The 20,262-nt window shown below is 41.4% G+C and overlaps 1 protein-coding gene across 1 annotated transcript in view; it reads left to right on the forward strand.

Annotated features, from left to right (window-relative positions):
• The window catches only part of EGLN1 (egl-9 family hypoxia inducible factor 1), a 57,458-nt gene that overhangs the window by 33,816 nt on the left and 3,380 nt on the right, over positions 1–20,262 (forward strand). The window contains exons 2-4 of the mRNA XM_068547620.1: positions 12,243–12,362; positions 17,167–17,303; positions 19,978–20,045. Coding sequence (XP_068403721.1) covers positions 12,243–12,362; positions 17,167–17,303; positions 19,978–20,045 — 325 coding nt within the window. The remainder of the gene's footprint in view (positions 1–12,242; positions 12,363–17,166; positions 17,304–19,977; positions 20,046–20,262) is intronic.

The raw sequence follows: 20,262 nt of genomic DNA on the forward strand, positions 1-20,262 counted from the left end.
CCCCAGTGGAATAATGCTTAGTGCCTAGTCTGGTCATTTTAATTGTTGGTTGTGTTGAAATTATTAGTTTTCCTTTCCGTTCCGCTGGAATGTAAGTTCTTCATCAGCAGGGACTGTCTTCCTACCAGCGTGCTCGTGAACCCTGAGTCTCCGCGTGTTCAGAACTGGACCCCTCGTCTCCCGCAGCCCCTGCCCTGAGCCTGTGCCGCCTGTTGTCTTCGTTCGTTTAGGGTGGTTACCGTTTTCCAGCTTCTCAAGCCAGAACCTTGGAGTCGTACTCTCTCTCTTGCCCCGTACCAGTCCCTCTGGGAATCCTGCCTGTGCCACCTTCAAAACAGAATGAGAGTGCAGCCACTTCTTACCAGTGTGGTCCAAGCCGTCAGCGTACTTCGCCTGAGTTATTGCAGTAGCCTTCTCACTCACCTCCTGCCTTCCACCCTTGCCAGCCTTCAGTCTGTTTTCCACATCAGGGGTTGCAGACTTTCTGCAAAGGGCCAGATGGTAAAAATTTTAGGCTTTGTGGACCAAACAGTCGTTGTCACAGCTACTCAGTCCTGTCGTGGCGTGAAGACAGCCATAGATGATAATACGTAAACAAATGAGCGTTCCAATAAAACTTGACTAACAGAAGCGGGCAGTGGGCGGTGGTTTTCCAGCCATTGCTCCACGTGGCAGCCAGATTGCTCAAACCCCTCCAGCGACCTCTCTCTTACTTAGTCCTTTCAGTGGTGTCTGCAGCCCCCAGCTCTTCACCTCTGACCTCATCTCACACTGTCCCCTGCTTTGCTCTCTCCTCTCCAGGCACACTGACGCTCCTTTCCCTCTGACCGGCCAGGCACACTGTGCCTGGAACATTCAGTTCCTCATCTCTTTCAGATTTGCTCAGACGTCAGCTTCTCAGAGAGGTCTGCCTGACTACCCCATTAATAATTATAACCCCAGCATTGTATTCCCCATTCCTGTTTTTTTTTTTTAAAAATGCTTATCTTCTCACGTACTATTTATTGTGCTCTGTGTTGACTTAATTATTATGTTTGTCCTTTCTCCTCCTAACAGAATATGTTCCCTGAAGGCAGTCACTTTTTTAATCTGTCTGTTCATTATTGTACCCCCAAGATCTAGAACAGTGTCCGACATACAGTAAATGCTCAGAAAATAGTTGTTGAATGAATGAACAAATAGTGGATATTTTTAAGGTTGTTGTTGTTGTTTTTTTAATGCGTTCTTCCTTCTCTGTCACTACACCAAATCCTGTCTGTTTCACAGTCTTAATTTTGCCTTAGTTTTCCTGTCCTCTCCAGTCCTGTGCCCCTTCATCTGGGCTCGCATCTCTCACCTGCATGTCAGTAACCTCTAATCCCAGGTCATCCACTCCATCCCCTATGAGTAGCCTGAGTGATGTTTGGAAAGTTGAAATATGATTATTTTGCTACTATTATTTGAAATTTGGCCCTTTGATAATCAGAATCCTATGGAGTGCTTGTTTAAAATTCTGAGATCGTAGGCCTCATCCCATACTTACTAAATCAAGATTTCAAGTATGGGGTTTGGAACCATATTTTAAGAAGTAGACCAAATGAGTCTTAGTGAACACATTTGGCTTCACTGGCTTGTAAAACAAACTCCTGAGCAAGTCGTTGAGAGCCGTTCTGCCGGCCCCTGCCCGTCTATCCTGCCTCATCTCCTCCCACCCCCACCTCCTGCCACTTCATGTTCCAGCGGTGCTCACCTGTTTGTGGTCCTCTCAGGGTGCCGTATTTGTTGCTGCTTTTTCCAAATATTGTGTTTACTCAGAATCTCCCCCTACTCTGGAAGAGTTCTGTTTTTATCCTTCAAAATTCTGCTCATTTGTCACTTTCTCCATAAAGTATTTTCTGCCACCCCATTCCCATGAGCGCACTGATCATCTTTGCTGTCTGGATACCTTGTATAAGACTCTGTTTTGTTTATTACACTGTCCTGGATGCCTTTGTGTGACTGTCTCCCTGTTATGACCCGCCTGAGCCAATTCAGTTGTTCAGGTATTAGGCTCTTTTTGAGAGATACTGCTCACGTTTGCAGCTACAGATAAGTGAGTACTGTTGATCTCCTCCTCCAAAACTGAGCTTCCAGATGGCATGTTACTATGAAAACAAAACTCAGACTGAGCTCTGCCACACACACAAAAATAGTCTTAGAGACTGTTTTCTAAACTGGATGGACTCTCTACTCTCCATTCGTTTAGAAACTCTGACAAGCACCTTTTATGAAAGGTTTATTCCAGGCAGAAGTGCTAATGTGGTTTTAGTATTCATTTTATTAACCTAGATGAGATCAGACAACAGAATTCCCTTAGAGGGGACTAATCACAGAACCAGCAGGAATCTTAAGGCCTAGGGAACCATCCCGAAGCGTATAGACCGCTGGGTTCCCTAGACGTCTATGTATGTGCTCATGTAAGAGCAGGGGTCCCTGTTTGATATCTAGCCAAACCACATGGCTTACTCACCACTCTTTTCTAATACTGCAGTCATTTCTAATATCGATTATGCTAATCACCAAACTCTCTGGATTTGAAGAGAGATAAGAATCCTGGGCTTACCTGAGGTTTCTGATTAGAAGCTTTCAGCATTAACCAATGACTGTCTGTATCCAGGAGTGGTTTTGCAAACGTTAACTGGCAATCCAGGATGAATATCAGGACCCTCTAATCCAAGCCCTCCAGTCCGTTAAAACAAATGAGCACTCTCTATGCTGAAATAATTTAAATAGTTTAAATCACACCTCTCTTCCAGACTCTGGAATTTCAGGAAGCATGTGTTGAACTTTCATCTCTGTATCCCCAGGCCTAGCGAGGTGCTGAAGTGAATGTTTGTAACGTTAAGCAGCTGGGGGTTTTGTTTGTTTGTTTGAATGCTAAATTGCAAACTCTGCCAGACAGTTATATCAATAATAAAACAAGTTTGCCATAGCTGTCAGAGACTGTGTCTTACCTGTGCACCTCCTTGCGTGGGCTGGAATGCAGTCGTGTCGCTCCTGGAGATCCAGCTGAGGCCTGCCCGGGATCCCCACCTCCTTGGGCAGAGAGGTTGCTCTGTCCTCCTCCTCAGATTTCAGCTTGGGGTGCTGCGGGTGACTGCCGTAAACACAGAGCCCGGCTTAGGAACCTGAGGAAGAGTTGTGCAGAGCTGGTGAGATTGCAGCCGAGGCTAACAAATTACAGGTCTCCTCTGACAGCAGAGCCAGGCGGCTCAAATATAAACTGCTTCCCCAGACTGATTCCTGATTTGTAAAGTAGAACTGTATCAATTCCTTGCTAAAAGGGAAAAGGGGTGCAGTAAGGCATCTTTATATATCTCTAGATTACACTGCCTGTTGGGACATTGCTCTTAAGCAGGTTGATTTTTAAATGTATATTGAAGTTTTTTTTCTTTGGGGCTAGAATTAGGGCCCAATAAGGAAAGTAGTGTGTCTGGTGTTGGATTAAACAGTCCATCATTGTTGGGCCATTTGAGGAGTAATTTGGAGCATTACTATTTATTATGTTTCCTTTTTTTTCCTGCATTTTTCATTCCTGTGAGTATGGAGAGAAGAGTCTCTTGGACTCTTTAATTTATATTAGTAATTATTATGGTTATACTCTGCCTTACTACACAAATTATAAGTAGCTTGTGTTAAAATATTCTATAGGAGCATAGTAAAAATGTTGAAATTGTTCTTGTATTATATGATAGAAGATTAATAAAGAGCTCTCAAAAATCAGTAGAGAAATGGTGAATAACCCAATAGGAAAGTGAATAAAGGATGTGAGTAAGCAGTCAACAAAAGAATTAAATAGCAAGTAAACGTATGAAAAATGTTTACTCATAAATTGAGATATGATTAAAACATTAATAATATAAGTTTTTACCTATTTTAAAAGAACAGAACTTAACAGCCGGGTTGGCATATGGGTGGGAATATATATGTACTCATACAAAGTATAGGATTCTGAAGGACATTTTGGCAATAAAAGTTTTTAAAGATTCATGTTTCACTTCCAGGAATTTGATTTCAGGGAGTTATTGAGGGTGTTTACAGTGATTAGAGCTCCAAAACTGTTCTCGATCACAGTATTGTTTATAATAACAAAAAGTTTGAAAAAGCATTTTAAGGAAACAACGTAAATGCCCTTATATGTCCTGTTTTATAATATGTCTTTAATCATTTACAATTAGTCAAAAAAGAATTAGTAAAAAAATTAGTCAAAATTCATTTACAATTGGTCAACCTTTGGCTGGTTATTTAACCATTTTCCTGTGATGAGGAAAGCCACAAAGCTTAATGAGTTCTTACTCTAAATGAGCTTATTCCATAAGAACGTGTCCTCTGTTCCTTCTCTCCTCCCTACACTCTCTTCCTTCCGTGGCGCTCTCCGGCAGCCGCGTCGCCTCACCTGTCCCCTGTGAAGATGGCGCGGAACCCACATCTCCAGCACCCACATCTCCAGCCGTGACCTCTTTTTGGAGTTCCAGACTCACATGCCCAACTGCCTTTTGAACATCTCCACCCAGATGGCCTAGCAGCATGGCAAACTCAGTATGTCCACAAAAAGGAACTCATCTTTCCCAAACCCATATTCCCTACTTCCATTAATGGTCTGTTCATCTCAACCAGACACAAACCCTCTTAAACCGTCTTTGACTCCACTCTGTCCCTTGCTCTGTCTGTGAAAGCGCGTACTAAGTCCGTTCACTGTTCTCGGTCTTTACCCCTCCCCCTTCTATCGATACTGTGTCTTGCTCCCTCTTCCACCACCCTTCACAAAGCCCCTCCTCTCTATCAGGCTGTCATTTCTTTTCTTTATCTATTGCAGTTGTGATCCGCCTGGTCTCCTCAGTGTCATTTTTTTCTTCTGTCCCCTTTCCCAAATCCATCCTATATGCTACTTGTCATGTTTCTGAAGCACAGTTCTCTGGTCATGTTGCTCCCTTGCCCCAAAATGATGGCTTCCCTCTACCTGTAGTATAAAGGTTCCTTATTCCTAAGTCTGGCCCATCTTACCTTTTCCGTTTTCTTCCCCCTTCTCATGAACCCTGGGCTTTAGCAAATCTGAGTAATGTTCTGTATTTTCTCGTTTAAAACTTCCCTTAGTTAATTCACTCTGTGAATTGAAGTGCCCTCTTCTTCCATAAAGTCTGCCATGATCTATCATAATACTGTCTCGGTACCTCCTTTTACATTCTCCTCTTTCTCCCTGGAATTAGTCGAGTAAGTTTTATCCAGTACTGATCTTCTGAATGGTCCTTATCGCCCTGTGTGGACTGGAGGCTTGTACCAGGAGAAACTGCCCTTGTTCTTAGCGCTATTGTCCTTTTTCCCTGTGCTAGTTTTATTTTTTCCATGATACAGATTTGAAAAATTTACCTCCCCAAACACAAAGTCGAAGTTTATTTATGGTGAGATATGTTATTTATAACATTGAAGTGTAGCAAATAAGTCAAGAGACTTAAAATTTTAAATGCCTGTGGATTGCCCTTCCTCATTACCCCTGTTTAACATGCTAATTAATGCAGTGAACAAAATTCATAACTTTATGAAGTTTTTAATTGTCTTTTAGGAAATGAGATGAACTAAGCAGGTATAATTGAAATCTGCAGTTTTAAAAACTAGATTATTCTTATAGTAAATACCAACTTGCTGTTAGTCTAGTTCTCTTGATGACCTGTTTTCCCTGTATTTGAGCTACATTTTGTGGACCCCAGAGGTAGTGATAGTGGTGGGTGCGTGTGCTTTGGGAATGAAGGAGGAAGAGACTTAAAAGCTGTAACTGCAGGGCTGGAGGCAACCTTCTGCAGCACATCTGGACGTGGGAGGACCGAGCCTTATGCACGTGTGTATCGCTGCGGCAGGTGGGCAGTCAGGCCAAACAGGGCCCCACTGGAGCCAGGAACTGGGGAGGCTGCAGAGCCGGCGATTTTCCCTCTGGGCTCCTCAGGGTCTCTGGGGCCTTTGGCAGGCTTTCTATTCTCATTATAGTTCAGTTTTCTGATCTCCAAAATGGAGACATTAATTGTACCTAACCTCATAAACTTGTGAAGACCAGATGAGACGGTAATCCTTGCCTGGCTCAAGGTAAGTGCTTACTAAATGTTAACTGTCAACGTCTACAAAGGGCAGAGGGCTGGCAACCCTGGGGCAATATAGTTTAATAGAATACATTTTCAGATAGTAAAGCTTCTCCCCTCATTCAGGGTAAATATAGTACTTTGATAGCCTGTAAAATTTTACTTTTCTTAGCTTTGAATCAATGTTTTAAAATAATTCAGTTCAAAAAGGAGAAAGGAAAAAAGTTTCGTGGTTCAACTTCATATTGAACACAAGCCTTCCAATGCCAGAAATAAATGTCTTCAGATTCCAAAGAGGTATCGCAAGCCTCTTCCTTCCTTTTATTCTTAGAGTAAAAAAACAAATTTATGGTGTTTCTTATCTTAAGAACGCCCTCAATCATGTATATTTTCATATCAAAAAGGAAAAAATAGTATTTAATTGTTTTGCTTATGTTTAAATAGACTTTTCCTAATGGGAAACTGAAATATTTAAAGTTGGTGTCTCAAAGAGATGTCAGATTAGGAATGTACCTCAGAATGATATAGTAGGCAATTGCATTGCTTCTTTTTCAGGCTAATGTCTAGACTCTTCCACTGTCTTCCAACCCAGCCCTTATAGGAGTGTGAGGTCGTGTCTGCTACTCCTCAGAGAGGACAGAAGGATAACCAGGGAGTATCGCTCCAGTCCCCAGCAAATCTCTAGGGATAGAGATATTTCAATTTTTCTTCGTAGACTTTAATGCCTTTCCTTATCCTTAGGACCAGTACATACAGTGTAAATCTCTTGAAACAATTTTATCCTTTATAGGTGTGTCTTAGTCCGTTTGGGCTGCTATAACAAAATACCACAGACTGGGTAGCTTATGAACACAGAAATGTATTGCTCACAGCCCTAGGGGCTGGAAAGTCGAAATCAAGGCGACCGTGCTTGGTCACTGTCTGGTGAGGGCCCTTTACTGGTTCGTAGCCAGCGACTTCTGGTTGTGTCCTCACATGGGGGAAGGGGCAGGGTTACCTCCAGAGCCCCTTTATAAGAGCACTAATCCATTCATGAGGGCTTCCCCTTTGTGACCTCAGCACCTCCCAAAGGTCCCACCTCCTAAGTCTTTGGGGGTTAGAATTTCAACATGTGAATTTAGGAAGGGACACAGACATTCAGACCATAGCAGTGTGCATTATCTTACAATAATCTTTCGTATAAATCCCAGAATAGGGAAGCTGCCTTCTTAAAAGCTTTTGTTGTGGCCATCGCCACCCAAGGACCACAGTGGCTCACTGCTGCTTACCTTTCATGTCCTTCTTCCTCTGCTGAATTGTCAAGATTTCATCCTATTTTTACCAAATTAACTTTACTACTTAAGTAATTAAGTGACAGAGCAGACCGTTATAAAAATACCCCACTGTCCCCTCAGCTGTTTCCTATGTTTGTCATGCTTATACTGTTTGCTTTTTATCCCTTCACCTTTCCAAATCACATCTGTCCTTTAAAGATAAGCTGGGGTCGTGAGTAGCTCAGAACCTTGTCCCTTTATTTTATCCCACATGTATAATTCCTTTTTTTCAGAATTCTTTTTCTGTTTATTATTTGCACTACTCAGTTTTATCAGTTGATTTGTAAGTGCCTGGTGTTTTCTTTCTTTCCAGTTGCCTGTTGTTTTCTTTCTCTCCAGCTAAGTCCTTTCAGACAGATATCACACTGACCCTTTTTGTAGTGTGATATGGTAGGTATTCCATAAATATTTTTTAATACTGCTAATAACTTCTAGACAAATAACGTGCTCAAGCAGGTAAAATCAGGTGTAGAATGAGTTGTTATTAGTTGCTTTATCAAGAGATTAAGAGAAAATAAATTGAATTTATTAAAAGTATTGTGAATAAGAATCTGCATATTAAAAACAAACAAAACAAGAACAGTAATATCAAGAGTCTTTTTTACACAAATATATATAAAATATACCAGGAAGGGGCTTCCCTTGTGGCGCAGTGGTTAAGAATCTGCTTGCCAGGCAGGGGACACAGGTTCGATCCCTGGTCCGGGAAGATCCCACATGCTGTGGAGCAGCTAACCCCGAGCGCCACAGCTACTGAGGCTGCTCTCTAGAGCCCACGAGCCGCAACTACTGAGCCCACGAGCCACAACTAATGAAGCCCACATGCGTAGAGCCCGTGCTCCACAACAAGAGAAGCCATGACAATGAGGAGCCCACACGCCGCAGCGAAGATCCAACGCAGCCAAAAATAAATAAAATAAATAAATTTTTTAAAAAATTAAAAAAAATATATATATAGCAGGGAAACAAAATTACCAGTTAAGACATAAAGCATAAATATTATTTCAAACCTGGAAGCACTGTGTTACATTTAAGGAACTTTAAATTTTGATAATCCAAACCATAGCTAAGGGTAACTTTATTTAAATATGAATACTTATTTTAAATATAACAGCTTCCAGATCTCATGAGACATTATAGAAATAACCTTTTTGTGTTTTCTAGAATCCAAATGGGGAGGAGTCTCAGGACACACATGAATGGCTAAGTGCAGTTTCACTGTGTCATTTTTAGGCCACACAGATACTTGAATGAATTTATGACCCTTCCAAATCTTTGCATGTTTCCTACAAAATTTATCTTTCCCTGGAACCTCTAGGAGTTTGGCTCTTTCGGGTCTCAGCTTTTCCATGACGATCTGCTTTTTCTGGGTATGCTTGGCTCTCCCTTTTCCTCTTAGAGTCTCTAGTTATAGGCACGGAAGGGCTTGTCTGTGTTCTGGGATCAGGATCGCCTTGCTTCCTTCTCATTTACGCGTCCCTCTTATTTTATAGCCACCCACAGTTAGCTGTAATTATTGATAGGCGTCTAGTTTGCTGGGTTACGCTGGTGTTTTGCATTTTATCCTTTTACAGTTGTGCTAATGTACTGCTGCCTTTCCTGCAGCTGGTATTGACAGGTCAAGCTGGCAGATAAAATGCAGGCCCTGTGTGTCACTGATCCCCTTCTCCTTCCTTCCTTTTTCTACATTTGGTGGCGTCCGTGCCACCAGAGCAGAGCTAAAGGGATCTAGGGAACAGCAGACCAGGCTAAAGTGGTAATGGCACCTCAGATAATACATTTAGGTGGGCGTGAGTGAGCTATATCAGGGATTACAAAATCTAATTAATACAATTGTTTAAAGCTTTTATTGCATCTTTTATTTTTTCCAAAAGTCTCACTTGGAATTCAAAGGACACAGATAAGTGCTGCCCCTAGTTGAAGGCTGGGGCAAGACCAAACAAACGTTTGGCCTCTTCTCATTTCACTGGACCCCCCGCCAGTGGCCACCCCCAGGTACCTCCAGTAACCCTAAGGAAAGCGGAGTAGAAGTGACTGACACAAACAGATCCCGTTTTGAGGCTGGCGTCTTCAATTCTGTTCTACTCTGGGATGTCTGGCTCATCGTGACTGTCGCTGAGAAACTCCTTTCCTACCCTGGTGCATGTTACTAAAACCACTCTTTCACCTAGTGCTTCCATCTTGGTAAATAGTTAGCTCCATTCACTCAGTTACACAGGCTGAAACCTGCAGTCACCCTTGACTCTTTCCTACTCTCCGCTTCCAGCCCCTGAGCACATCATGTTGGTTTTCTGCCTTCAGGATACATCTCACCTTGCCACCCTGGTCAGCCTCTTTTTTGTTTTTCTCCTAGAAACAAACTGCGGTAGCCAATTAGCAGTCTTCTTTTTTCACTCTCCCCCCGCAGTCCCCCAGCACACACACCACAGTCTAGTACAGTGGTCAGTTACACGGGTTCTGAAACCAGACTGTCCGCATTCATACCTGGGTCTACTGTCATATGTCATTAAGAACATTAATTAACCTTTCTGGGCCTCAGTTTCCTTAACAGTTAAATGAAGAGGAGGGGATGGTACTAGTTACCTCATACAGTTGTGTCAGATAAGTTATTATACATAAATTACTTAGAGTAGTGCTTGGCAAATAGTAAACGTCCAGTGAATGTTAGGTAGTGGGTGCTATTGAGGTTATTGCAATTGTTATTTTTTATTCATACAGAATCTAAAGTGACCTTCTTCAGACACTAATCAGATGTCTGCTCCGTCGGCCTCCTGTCACTTTTAGAGCAGTACCCAGAGTCCTCACCATGGCCTGCTGGACCCCCTCTGACCGTCCTTTGCCCGCGCTCCTTTTCCTGCAGCGGTCCTGCTGCTGTTCTCCGCCTGCCCCGCCACTTCTGCCTCTGTGCTCGTGGTCCCTCTGCCGGACGTGCTCACCCCGCACACGGACACACGACTCGCCACTCCCTTCCTTTCGTCTCTGCTCAGTGTTAGCCCCTCAGAGCGGTCCTCCCTGGCCAGTGTTCCAGAGTATCGTTCTGTCATTTTCTGTATCCTTCAACTTAACACGTTATTGACCGGAGATGTATTAACGCCACAGATGTTAGTTTCTGCAAAAATCCCCCAGTCAATAATGTGTTATCTTTTCATAAGATACGAAGAAAATCATTGCTACCTAACGTCACGTTATATATCTCTTTGTTTGTTGATTATTTACCCCACTATGCTGAGTGCCATAATCAATGAAAGCAAGAGACCTTGTTCATCATTTTAGCCCCAGGGCCTTTCATGTACATAGTAGGTGCTCAAGAGGTGTTTGTTAAATGCAGGGATGGGATGGGGTGGGATGGGGTGGATGATCAAAGAAAGATTTTCCCATTTGTTCTTACACGAGAAATGCTGAGGTTACAAACCAGATAGTTGGAGGGAGGCCTGAGTAAACTTTCTCGAAATGAGAACTCCTTAGGGAAAAGTTCAGGTTGATTTTTCTTTTCTTTTTTTTTTTTTCCTTCTTTTTTGTTGATAAGAATGTATCAAGTAACTTACCATAATTGTCTCAATTAATCATATGGATTAATTGCATTATTAAATTAGTACTTTTTTATAGTTACTGTTCAAGGTCTGCTACATATGCCTTTCCTTTGCAGCTAATGACAAGGAAATTGGGTTTATCTTTTATTGAGCATTATTAAATGCAAGAAGCATGTCATTCTCCCTCTTATTACAACCTCAGGTCACAAGAAGAGGGATTTAAAGTCTGTCTAGAATTATGAAAAATAGAGACATAGGTAATCGTCACCAAAAATTCTTCTTCTGGTAAAGAGCAGTAGGTCCAGGTGTCTATGAAAATGTGATATTTTTTTTAAGCATTCAGGTTTAAAATGCTTTCTAGTCCCTCAGAGATAGAACAGAGTTATTTGTTCACTTAGGAATTTTAAAAATTAGCATTTGCCATTTATCTTAAATAATGATGTAATTTAATTACTGTTTGATGACTTTATACTAATTCATTGACATTAATACTGATCCATTAACACGTTGAGAAATTAGAGAAATAAAGAATTTCAAGAATAACTGGTAATCTTGAGCATCTTTGTTTTTGTTTTCTTTGTAATTCCTGAGATTTGAAAAAAAATTACCCTTACTAATTTCACTTGATTATAATGTACTGCATTTCTGGGACATGCAAGTTATTTGGTGCTTTTTATTTTGGGCCTCTCTTAACGCCTTCATACTTAAACCCAACAGTCTTCTGAACTACATCTTGTTATAACCTGAGTGAAAAAATGACTTTCTGATTTGAAGAGGGGTTCGTCACATGCTAATTTGTCATTTAGCCTTTTTTTAAAAATCACTGACGTTAAATGAGTTAGCGTTTGGAGTTGATCTAAATTGTGCCTGTCCCAATTGGTACCACTCAGAGATGGTATCAGAGGAGATGTGTGACTGTCGGACGGTAACGCAGGTGTTCTGTGGCGAGCTCAGGGCGGGTGGCCATCTCCCATGGAGCAGGACAAAGCCCACCTGATCTTGATTAGCGGCATGAGTAACGATCACGAAAGAGGGTCCTGCAGGCTTTCCGATCCTTCCACGTTAGCTTTTCCCATTGCTGTGAGGCAGAATTCACCACACTTTGCATTGTTCACCAGCCTACCCTGTGTTTTTTATTAATGTCAACATAGAAGATTTTTACCTCTTCTATCTACAAACATGATTTTTATTAGAGAAAGAATTTAAGTATAAGTCAGAGTAGCCAAAAGTCAGAGATCTTTGCTGTAAGCTGTTTTCCCTTTTTATTCATACGTGGACTTTTTAATTTATTATTGTTATTATTATTATTCCAGGCCATGGTTGCTTGTTATCCAGGCAACGGAACGGGTTACGTGCGTCACGTCGATAATCCAAACGGAGATGGAAGATGTGTGACATGTATATATTATCTTAATAAAGACTGGGATGCCAAGGTATGCCACCTCATTGAGCATTTTTTTTTTTCTTACAGGTATTTTTCCCTCACAAGTAGTGTTAAGATTCATACTCCTCATAGGTGAGACTGTCTTTAAAACGTGGAACAGTTAAACATTTCTCCTTAGATATGTTTCACTCAGGTGTTAGGAGTGGATCTTTGTTAACATGGAACAGATCCTAATAGAACTCAAAAAGTAGATTCCCTTATTTCGGATGTTGAAACATTCATATCCAAAATTTAACTTTTCCAGAAGTATCTTCTATTAAAGTAATATCCCTTCTAATAGTTTTTATAAAAACACTTCTGAGAATGTTTGTTTTATCATGAGTTTTGCAGGAGATTATGTATTATGATTATGAAGAGTTATTTGCTCTTTAGCGCCTGCATTTCGTGCTTTGCATTGTTGCAGAGGTGTTGTCTGGCACTGGGCTATGGGATATTGGAGGCAGGATTTCTTCGTCCCCGGATTATGAAAGACTAGAAGTTTATCGGTACTGAAAAATCCTGTAAAGCCAGTTAGAATGTACAGCGCGTCCAATTTCTCGTGTTGCAAATATTTATTCCCTTTACATCAGCCTGAGTTTCACTTAAGTTTAAATGATTTAAACTTTAGAAGTGTGTCATGTATTATTGCACTGGAGGTTGTATAAACTAATTTTTCGTTGGTTTTTTTAAAAAACTCTTTTTATTTACATGTACTGAAGCAAAATATTTAAATAGAAAAGTGAACATAATGTATAGCCCAGTGGATTTTCAGAGAGTGAACACACTTGTGTAGCCAAGGTAATTTTTAAAAAATCAAATAACCTTTAAAACACCTTCTTCCACCACATGCATGCACACACAAATGGAAATCACCAGGTCTTAAATGTGAAAAACTTAGTCCTGTTCTAAAAGCAAATCCTAAAACTTAGAATATGCTCACAGTGATCCAGTAATCTTTCTATATCATACTGATTTAAAGAATTTCCTCTGTCCTTGATACTCTATGTAGAAGACCCTAAAGATTCCACACAGAAAACTGTTAGAACTGATAAATGAATTCAGCAAGGTAGCAGGATACAAGATCAATATACAGAAATCTGTTGCATTTCTTTACACTAAAAATGAAATATCAGAAAGAGAAAGTAAAAGAATTCTGTTTAAAATCACATCATAAAAAGAATATATCTAGGAATAAATCTAACCAAGGAGGTGAAGGACTTATATGCTGAGAACTATAAGACACTGATAAAGGAAATCAAAGATGATGCAAGGAAAAGGGAAGATATTCCATGCTTTTGGATTGGAAGAATTAATATAGTTAAAATATGGCCATATAACCCAAAGCAGTCTACAGATTTAATGAAATCCCCATCAGATTAGCCATGACATTTTTCACATAACTAGAACAGATCATCCTAAAATTTATATAGAATCACAAAAAAAACAGAATTGCCAAAGCGATCCTGAGGAAAAAGAACAAAGCTGGAGGCACAGCCCTCCCAGACTTCAGACTCTACTCCAAAGCTACAGTAATCAAAACAGCGTGGTGTTGGCATGGAAACAGACATATGGATCGGTGGGACAGAATAGAGAGCCCAGAAACAAACCCACACACCTACGGTCAATTAATCTTTGACAGAGCAGGCAAGAATATAGAGTGGAGAAAAGACAGTCTCTTCAGCACATGGTGCTGGGAAAGTTGGACAGCCGCATGTAAATCAGTGAAGTTAGAACACACCTTCACATCATGCACAAAAATAGACTCAAAATGGCTTAAAGACTTAAATATAAGACATGACAACATAAAACTCCTAGAAGAGAACACCGGCAAAACATCCTCCAACATAAATCGTACCAATGTTTTTCTTAGGTCAGTCTCCCAAGGCAATAGAAACAAAAGCAAAAATAAACAAATGGGACCTAATCAAACTTATAAGCTTTTGCACAGCAAGGGAAACCATAAACAAAAAGAAAAGACAACCTATGCACTGGGAGAAAAGATTAGCAAACAGTGCGACCGACAAAGGCTTAATTTCCATAATATACAAACAGCTCATACAATTCAATAACAAAACAAACAAACAACCCAATCAGAAAATGGCAGAAGACCTAAGTAGACATTTCTCCAAAGAAGACATGCAGATGGCCAACAGACACATGAAAAGATGCTCAGCATTACTAATTATTAGAGAAATGAAAATCAAAGGTACAATGAGGTAACACCTCACAGAATGGTCAGAATGGCCATCATCAAAAAGTCTACAAATAATAAATGCTGGAGAGGGTGTGGAGAAAAGGGAACCCTCTTGCACTGTTGGTGGGAATGTAAATTGGTGCAGCGACTATGGAGAACAGTATGGAGGTTCCTTAAAAAACTAAAGAGAGTTACCATATGATCCAGCAATCCCACTCCTGGGATTTACACTATTTACACTAGCCAAGACATGGAAGCAACCTAAGGGTCTATCAACAGAGGAATGGATAAAGAAGGTGCGGTACGTATATACAATGGAATACTACTCAGGTACAAAAAAGAACAAAATAATGCCATTTGCAGCAACATGGATGAACTTAGAGATTATCATGCAAAGTGAAGTGAGTCAGACAAAGATAAATATTATATGATATCACTTATATGTAGAATCTAAAAAATATTACAAATGAACTTATTTACAAAATAGACTCAGACATAGGAAACAAATTTATGGTTACCAAAGGGGAAAGGGGGGAGGGTTAAATTGGGAGTATGGGATTAACAGATGCACACTACTATATATAAAATAGGCAAACAAGGATTTACTAAATAGCACAGGGAGCCGTATCCAATATCTTGTAATAAACTATAATTGACAAGAAGTTTTTAGAAAGTATAGATATGCACACATATATGTATAACCGAATCACTCTGCTGTACATCTAAAACTAACACAATATTGTAAATCAACTATACCTCAATAAAATGAATAAAGTTTAGAATTAAAAAAAGATCAAGTAACAAAACAAATGCAAGAATAGAAAGTATTATAGAAGTGTGACAAGTAGTTAAAAGTAAAAAATGTTACTTTTCTGGGAAAAAAAGAATTTCCTCTGTCCTACTCCAAGTTCAAAGTAGAGGTAAGTTTTACTGCTAAGTATATTTTGAGGCATTATGTCAACAAACATGTTTTTTTGTTATAGCTTTTAAAGTTTGAAATAGAGACATAAATTTGGTAATTCACCTCGAGCCCAACGCACAAAACAAATTGCTATAAATTTGGTTAAAACTTAAATTTTTTTTCCGATCTTGTGAGTATCTAGAAAACTAGAAATATGTTTGATCAACTCTTAAATTCTACATTTTGTTAGAATCTAGGTTCTTTCTAGGCTGATCTTTTAATTTTTATATGACCTGTCCAAGGTCATTAATACATTGTTTTTAAATTAGCGTATAAGCAGAAAAAAGTCTTCAGTATTTTTGTATGTGAAACTGAAAACTTTCACTGCAAGATCGCACTGAATATGTACACTGTGGTAGAAGTTGTTCTGGGTGCTGGAAACAGAGCAGATGTAGAACTGTCCCTCCCAGAGCTTGGGCTGCAGTGGAGGGTACAGATCAGTAGACGGACGATTACAGTTGGCTATGCCAAGTGCAGGACAGATCGCTGTGAGAACACATGGGAGGCCGCCTAATTCAGCGATCAGGGAACGTTTCCCAGAGGAAGACTGGAAGCTTCAACTACGTGTCTCTGAACATTTTCAGCATGTTCTCGGTCACAGTCTAGAGCTCCTTTAGATGTCTGCATGAGTGCTTTGGGAGTTGCTCGGAACAACGCTGGAACCTGAGGAAGGAAGGCAAGGGAGCCGAGTAGCTTTTTGAATCTACCTTACTTGACAGTGAGCCTGTAAACAGCTTCTCTGGCTGTCATGGAACCGAGGAATAGCCTCACCCTCCGTGGTGTCCTGATCAAGTATCAATGTGCCTTTCAATTTAAGAGTCTACCTGTTAGGAGTTTAGTTTTCCAAGGGTGAAGAGCTACTCACTTGGGTGGGGTTTACCTCGCTTTAGTCCCCCCGCCGCCCAGATTATAATTACCACAAGGACAACATCTGTCTGAATTATTTCCTACTCTGCACCCAGGGCCCAGGACAGGTCCCAGAAGAATAGACACCCAGTCAGTATCGGAGTGAATAGGTGAGTCCGTCTGGTCCCAAACAGAGAAGGATATTTGCTGGGGTAAATAGTAATGATCCTTTGTGAAGGGAGTACAGTTGTACAGGCAGGGAGTCATCGATGTGTCAGGCCCAGTCTGGGGAGGGAGAGCTACAGTTTCTAATAATGACTGCAGCACTGATGACAAATGACACTTTCTACTGATTTAGTGAATTCCTTGAAAGGCATTAGATTTGTGGCTGCCCAATTAAGGGCAGAGAGCTGGTTCTTTGACATACTTAAACCATTTGTAGTAATTTAGTCAAGATGACTAGATATGGATACATTTTTAAGAGTAGGTTAAGCAAATCATCACCATACATAAATAAGAAATGCTTACTAGTTTTTCAGGCTTTCAAGTGTCATTTTAAGACTTTTGAGTTCAGATCATATACATCTGTCTCATCAAGTATTTACAAAATTCCCTAAAAGAAGGAATGAATGTTTCCTTGTATTGGTGCATGTACTTGAAATCTCAGCTCACCTTCCGACCTCGTTAACCGAGATATATTTGTGAATAATCGACTTAAGACTTCTGATATCCTGAATCGGTCTTTTTCCCCCCTAAATTTAATTTTGTAGCATTCTTGGTCACTCATGCTTACATATTTGGCCCTTTTCCTAGGTAAGTGGAGGTATACTTCGAATTTTCCCGGAAGGCAAGGCCCAGTTTGCTGACATTGAACCCAGGTTTGATAGACTGCTGTTTTTCTGGTCCGACCGTCGCAACCCTCATGAAGTACAACCAGCATACGCTACAAGGTAGTAGTCCTCCCTTTAAGAAAGAATTGGTAAAGAGCATGGTAGGGTAGGAGGGGGTAGCTAGGATAAACGTGAACATTTTCTAATGCGTATTTTCCTGTTCTTCACTTGCCTTTATCATAGGGCCTCGGTCGTAACTGTTTAATTTGAATAATTCTATAAGATTGATTCACAGTTGGTACCAAATGCTTGTGAGTCTCTTTGCACAGCCTCTCCTTGTCTGGGGTCAGACAGGGAAGCACGGGGCTCCCGCCTTCCCAGCCCTGTTTCCTTGTTTTGTGCATCTCTTAACTACTATCCGTTCTCGGATCTGGTGAGAGTATTCACGTGGGGAATAAAGATTAGATAGAGAAGGGAAAGGGCAGCTTTGTTAAAGGTGGTCCGTCAGGGGTGGGGGGCAGAGGGATGACGTAGAAAAATGATACAGAAAAGAAAAACACATAACCAGAGAGTAGACATACAGAGGAAGAAGAGTAGAGCAAAGACAAGTAGAGAAGAGGTATTTGGGAGTTAATGTTAGAAAAATCACCCTTCAGCTTTAACAGTAAGCATCTGTCAGGCTTGTTACACGCTTCTCCGCATTATTTTCTACGTTACACTCTCTTCCTACAAAGTTTAGTTTTCTAAACCTATTATGTCTAATGTATTCTCAAAAACATTTCTTTTACCATTTACCATGACCCAGTTAAAATATTTAGACTATTAAAATGGAAGATGTTACAGACATTGTTACCAAAATGAATATTTGGGGGAAAAAAAGTGCTACTCTTTAAATACCTATTTTTCATTATAGAAGGGACTTTGAACATTACAGTAGTGAATCACCGGCATGCAGTTGCCGAGATCCCTTAGGTACGCAGGGAGAAGAGCTGCCTCTTGATAATGATGTCAGAGACGGGCCAGCATTTGATGCGGTTCAGACTCTGAAGACTCTGTCACCTGTCCCTCCTTCTTGCGTCTCTCCGAGCCATGTTGCCTCAGCCCTGATGCATCGTAGTGAGTGCCGGCTGAGCAGGGTGGCTAGCGGCCAAGAGAGTCCCTGGGTGGAGGCCGGGGTCCCGTCACATCCCACGGCGTGCCGTCCTGAATCCCCGTCTCGCCTCTCGTTCCCCCCAGTGCCCGTCTCTGCCCCAGAAACCGCTTCACAGACCTTCCTTTTTATGGAATCTTGAATACGGTGTGGTTGTAGCCTTTCTAGATGAAGATAGAACCAACATTTTAGGTGGTAAATAGATGCCAGACGATTATGGAGTGCTCCAGGGATTTGGAGGAGGGAGACGGGGCTGTTGAATTGGAATCGATGGGTCCAGTGTCGCCACTGGGCCTGGAGTGAGGAGGAGTGGGGAGTAGGGCAGCGTCGGCAAAGGCCGGGAGCGAAGGGCGAGGCTGTGGAAGTCCAGCAGAGGTGGCCGTGGGGAGGAGGAGCCTCTAGACAGATGGGTGGGGGGATAGGGCAGGAGAAGCAGGGCGACGCCTGGTACTTTACAGCTGTCTTCTGGGAAGGCCTTGGGGCAGGTATGAGAACTCTGATGACTAAGTAACTAAAAGTTTAGGGCAGGTGCAGAAGGCACAGGAAAGTGTTTGTCTGTGCACCTTCCCTATTGCCACGGTCGCCTGACAGGATAGAAGAGGCTGCGTGGTAGGAGAGGGGCTGGAGCTCTGGAAGCCGGGAGGCCAGACCTCGAGCTCAGCTCTGTCCCTTTCCAGCTGAGTGGCCTGGGGCTTTGGCCTCCCCCGCTGCCCAGACTCCCAGACTCCGACTCTACTCTGCCTTTGACTCGTTGCTTCCGATGTGTTACAGGATTTAGTTCTGTCACGTTTGCTGGCTCTTCATTTGATCAGTCAGTGTTGCTTTCCCCCCAGCGAACACTGGCCAGAAGCCGCAGGACACTCTGACCGATTGCTACGTTCTACTCAGGAGCTGATCATTTGTAGCATGCTTTCACTTCCTGTGGTGTGTGTACATTTTCCATGTTATTGGTACCAAAAGCTGTAACTGAGTGCCTTGTGGTATTTAATAAACCAGAGATTCTTCATTATTTGTGAAATGAGATATTCCAAGTGAGTGATGAAATTTTCAGAAAAATGAAACAAAACATAGTATAACTGCTTTGATAAAAATCCTAAAAAATGCTTAGCATAATTTAACTTTCTGGATGACTCCAGGTTGTAAAATTGTAAACCCCCATCACGATTTTTTGCCGGTATGTGTGTAGTGATGTCCTCAGAAGTGGTGGAGACTGTCAGCCCTCCCTTGCTCTACAGGGCCCCTGGCCTTGAGTCCTTCTCTGTTTCTCTTCTTTTCTTCTAGAACTTGTGCTATTGATAGTGTGCTTTTTCTGTAACAGCCACTCTTACCTTCTTATTGTCTGTTTCTGATCTGCTGTGGGCTTGCAAAACAGATAATCAAGTAGGTTAAGTAGGTATTAAGAAAGTCATAAAAACTCATCAACTCTGCCACATAAATTGTAGCTCCTCCTGGTTCTCTGCGATACTCCTGAGCATTGGGACGGCTGATTAAGTAAGTGGGTTGTCACTGTGCTCCCTTATCATCCGATGTCACCCCAAGTTAGGCATTGTTTTGGCATTGCAAGCTTTAGTAGACCTTTGCAACAGCATATGCTTTGTTTTCCCCAGTGTGATCATTCTTACGCTATTCTGAATTTTCTTTTAGGTACGCAATAACTGTTTGGTATTTTGATGCAGATGAGAGAGCACGAGCTAAAGTAAAATATCTAACAGGTAAACATTCGGGGCCAGGGTACACTGGAAGGAAGAGACCCCGCAGCCAGGCGGTGCTTTCCATGAGCCGGAAGACTCGCTCCTTGTTTCCGGCAGATTCTTAATTCCCCTATTTAAGAGGACTGCTCTTAAGTCATCTTCATTGTTATCTTGAACCATCAAAATTGCCCAAAGATGAGGAAAGTTTGAGACAAAGAAGTCTGGGAAAATCATTTGA

Source organism: Eschrichtius robustus, chromosome 7 (genome assembly GCF_028021215.1).
Source record: "Eschrichtius robustus isolate mEscRob2 chromosome 7, mEscRob2.pri, whole genome shotgun sequence".
In the NCBI taxonomy this organism is placed as follows: domain Eukaryota; kingdom Metazoa; phylum Chordata; class Mammalia; order Artiodactyla; family Eschrichtiidae; genus Eschrichtius; species Eschrichtius robustus.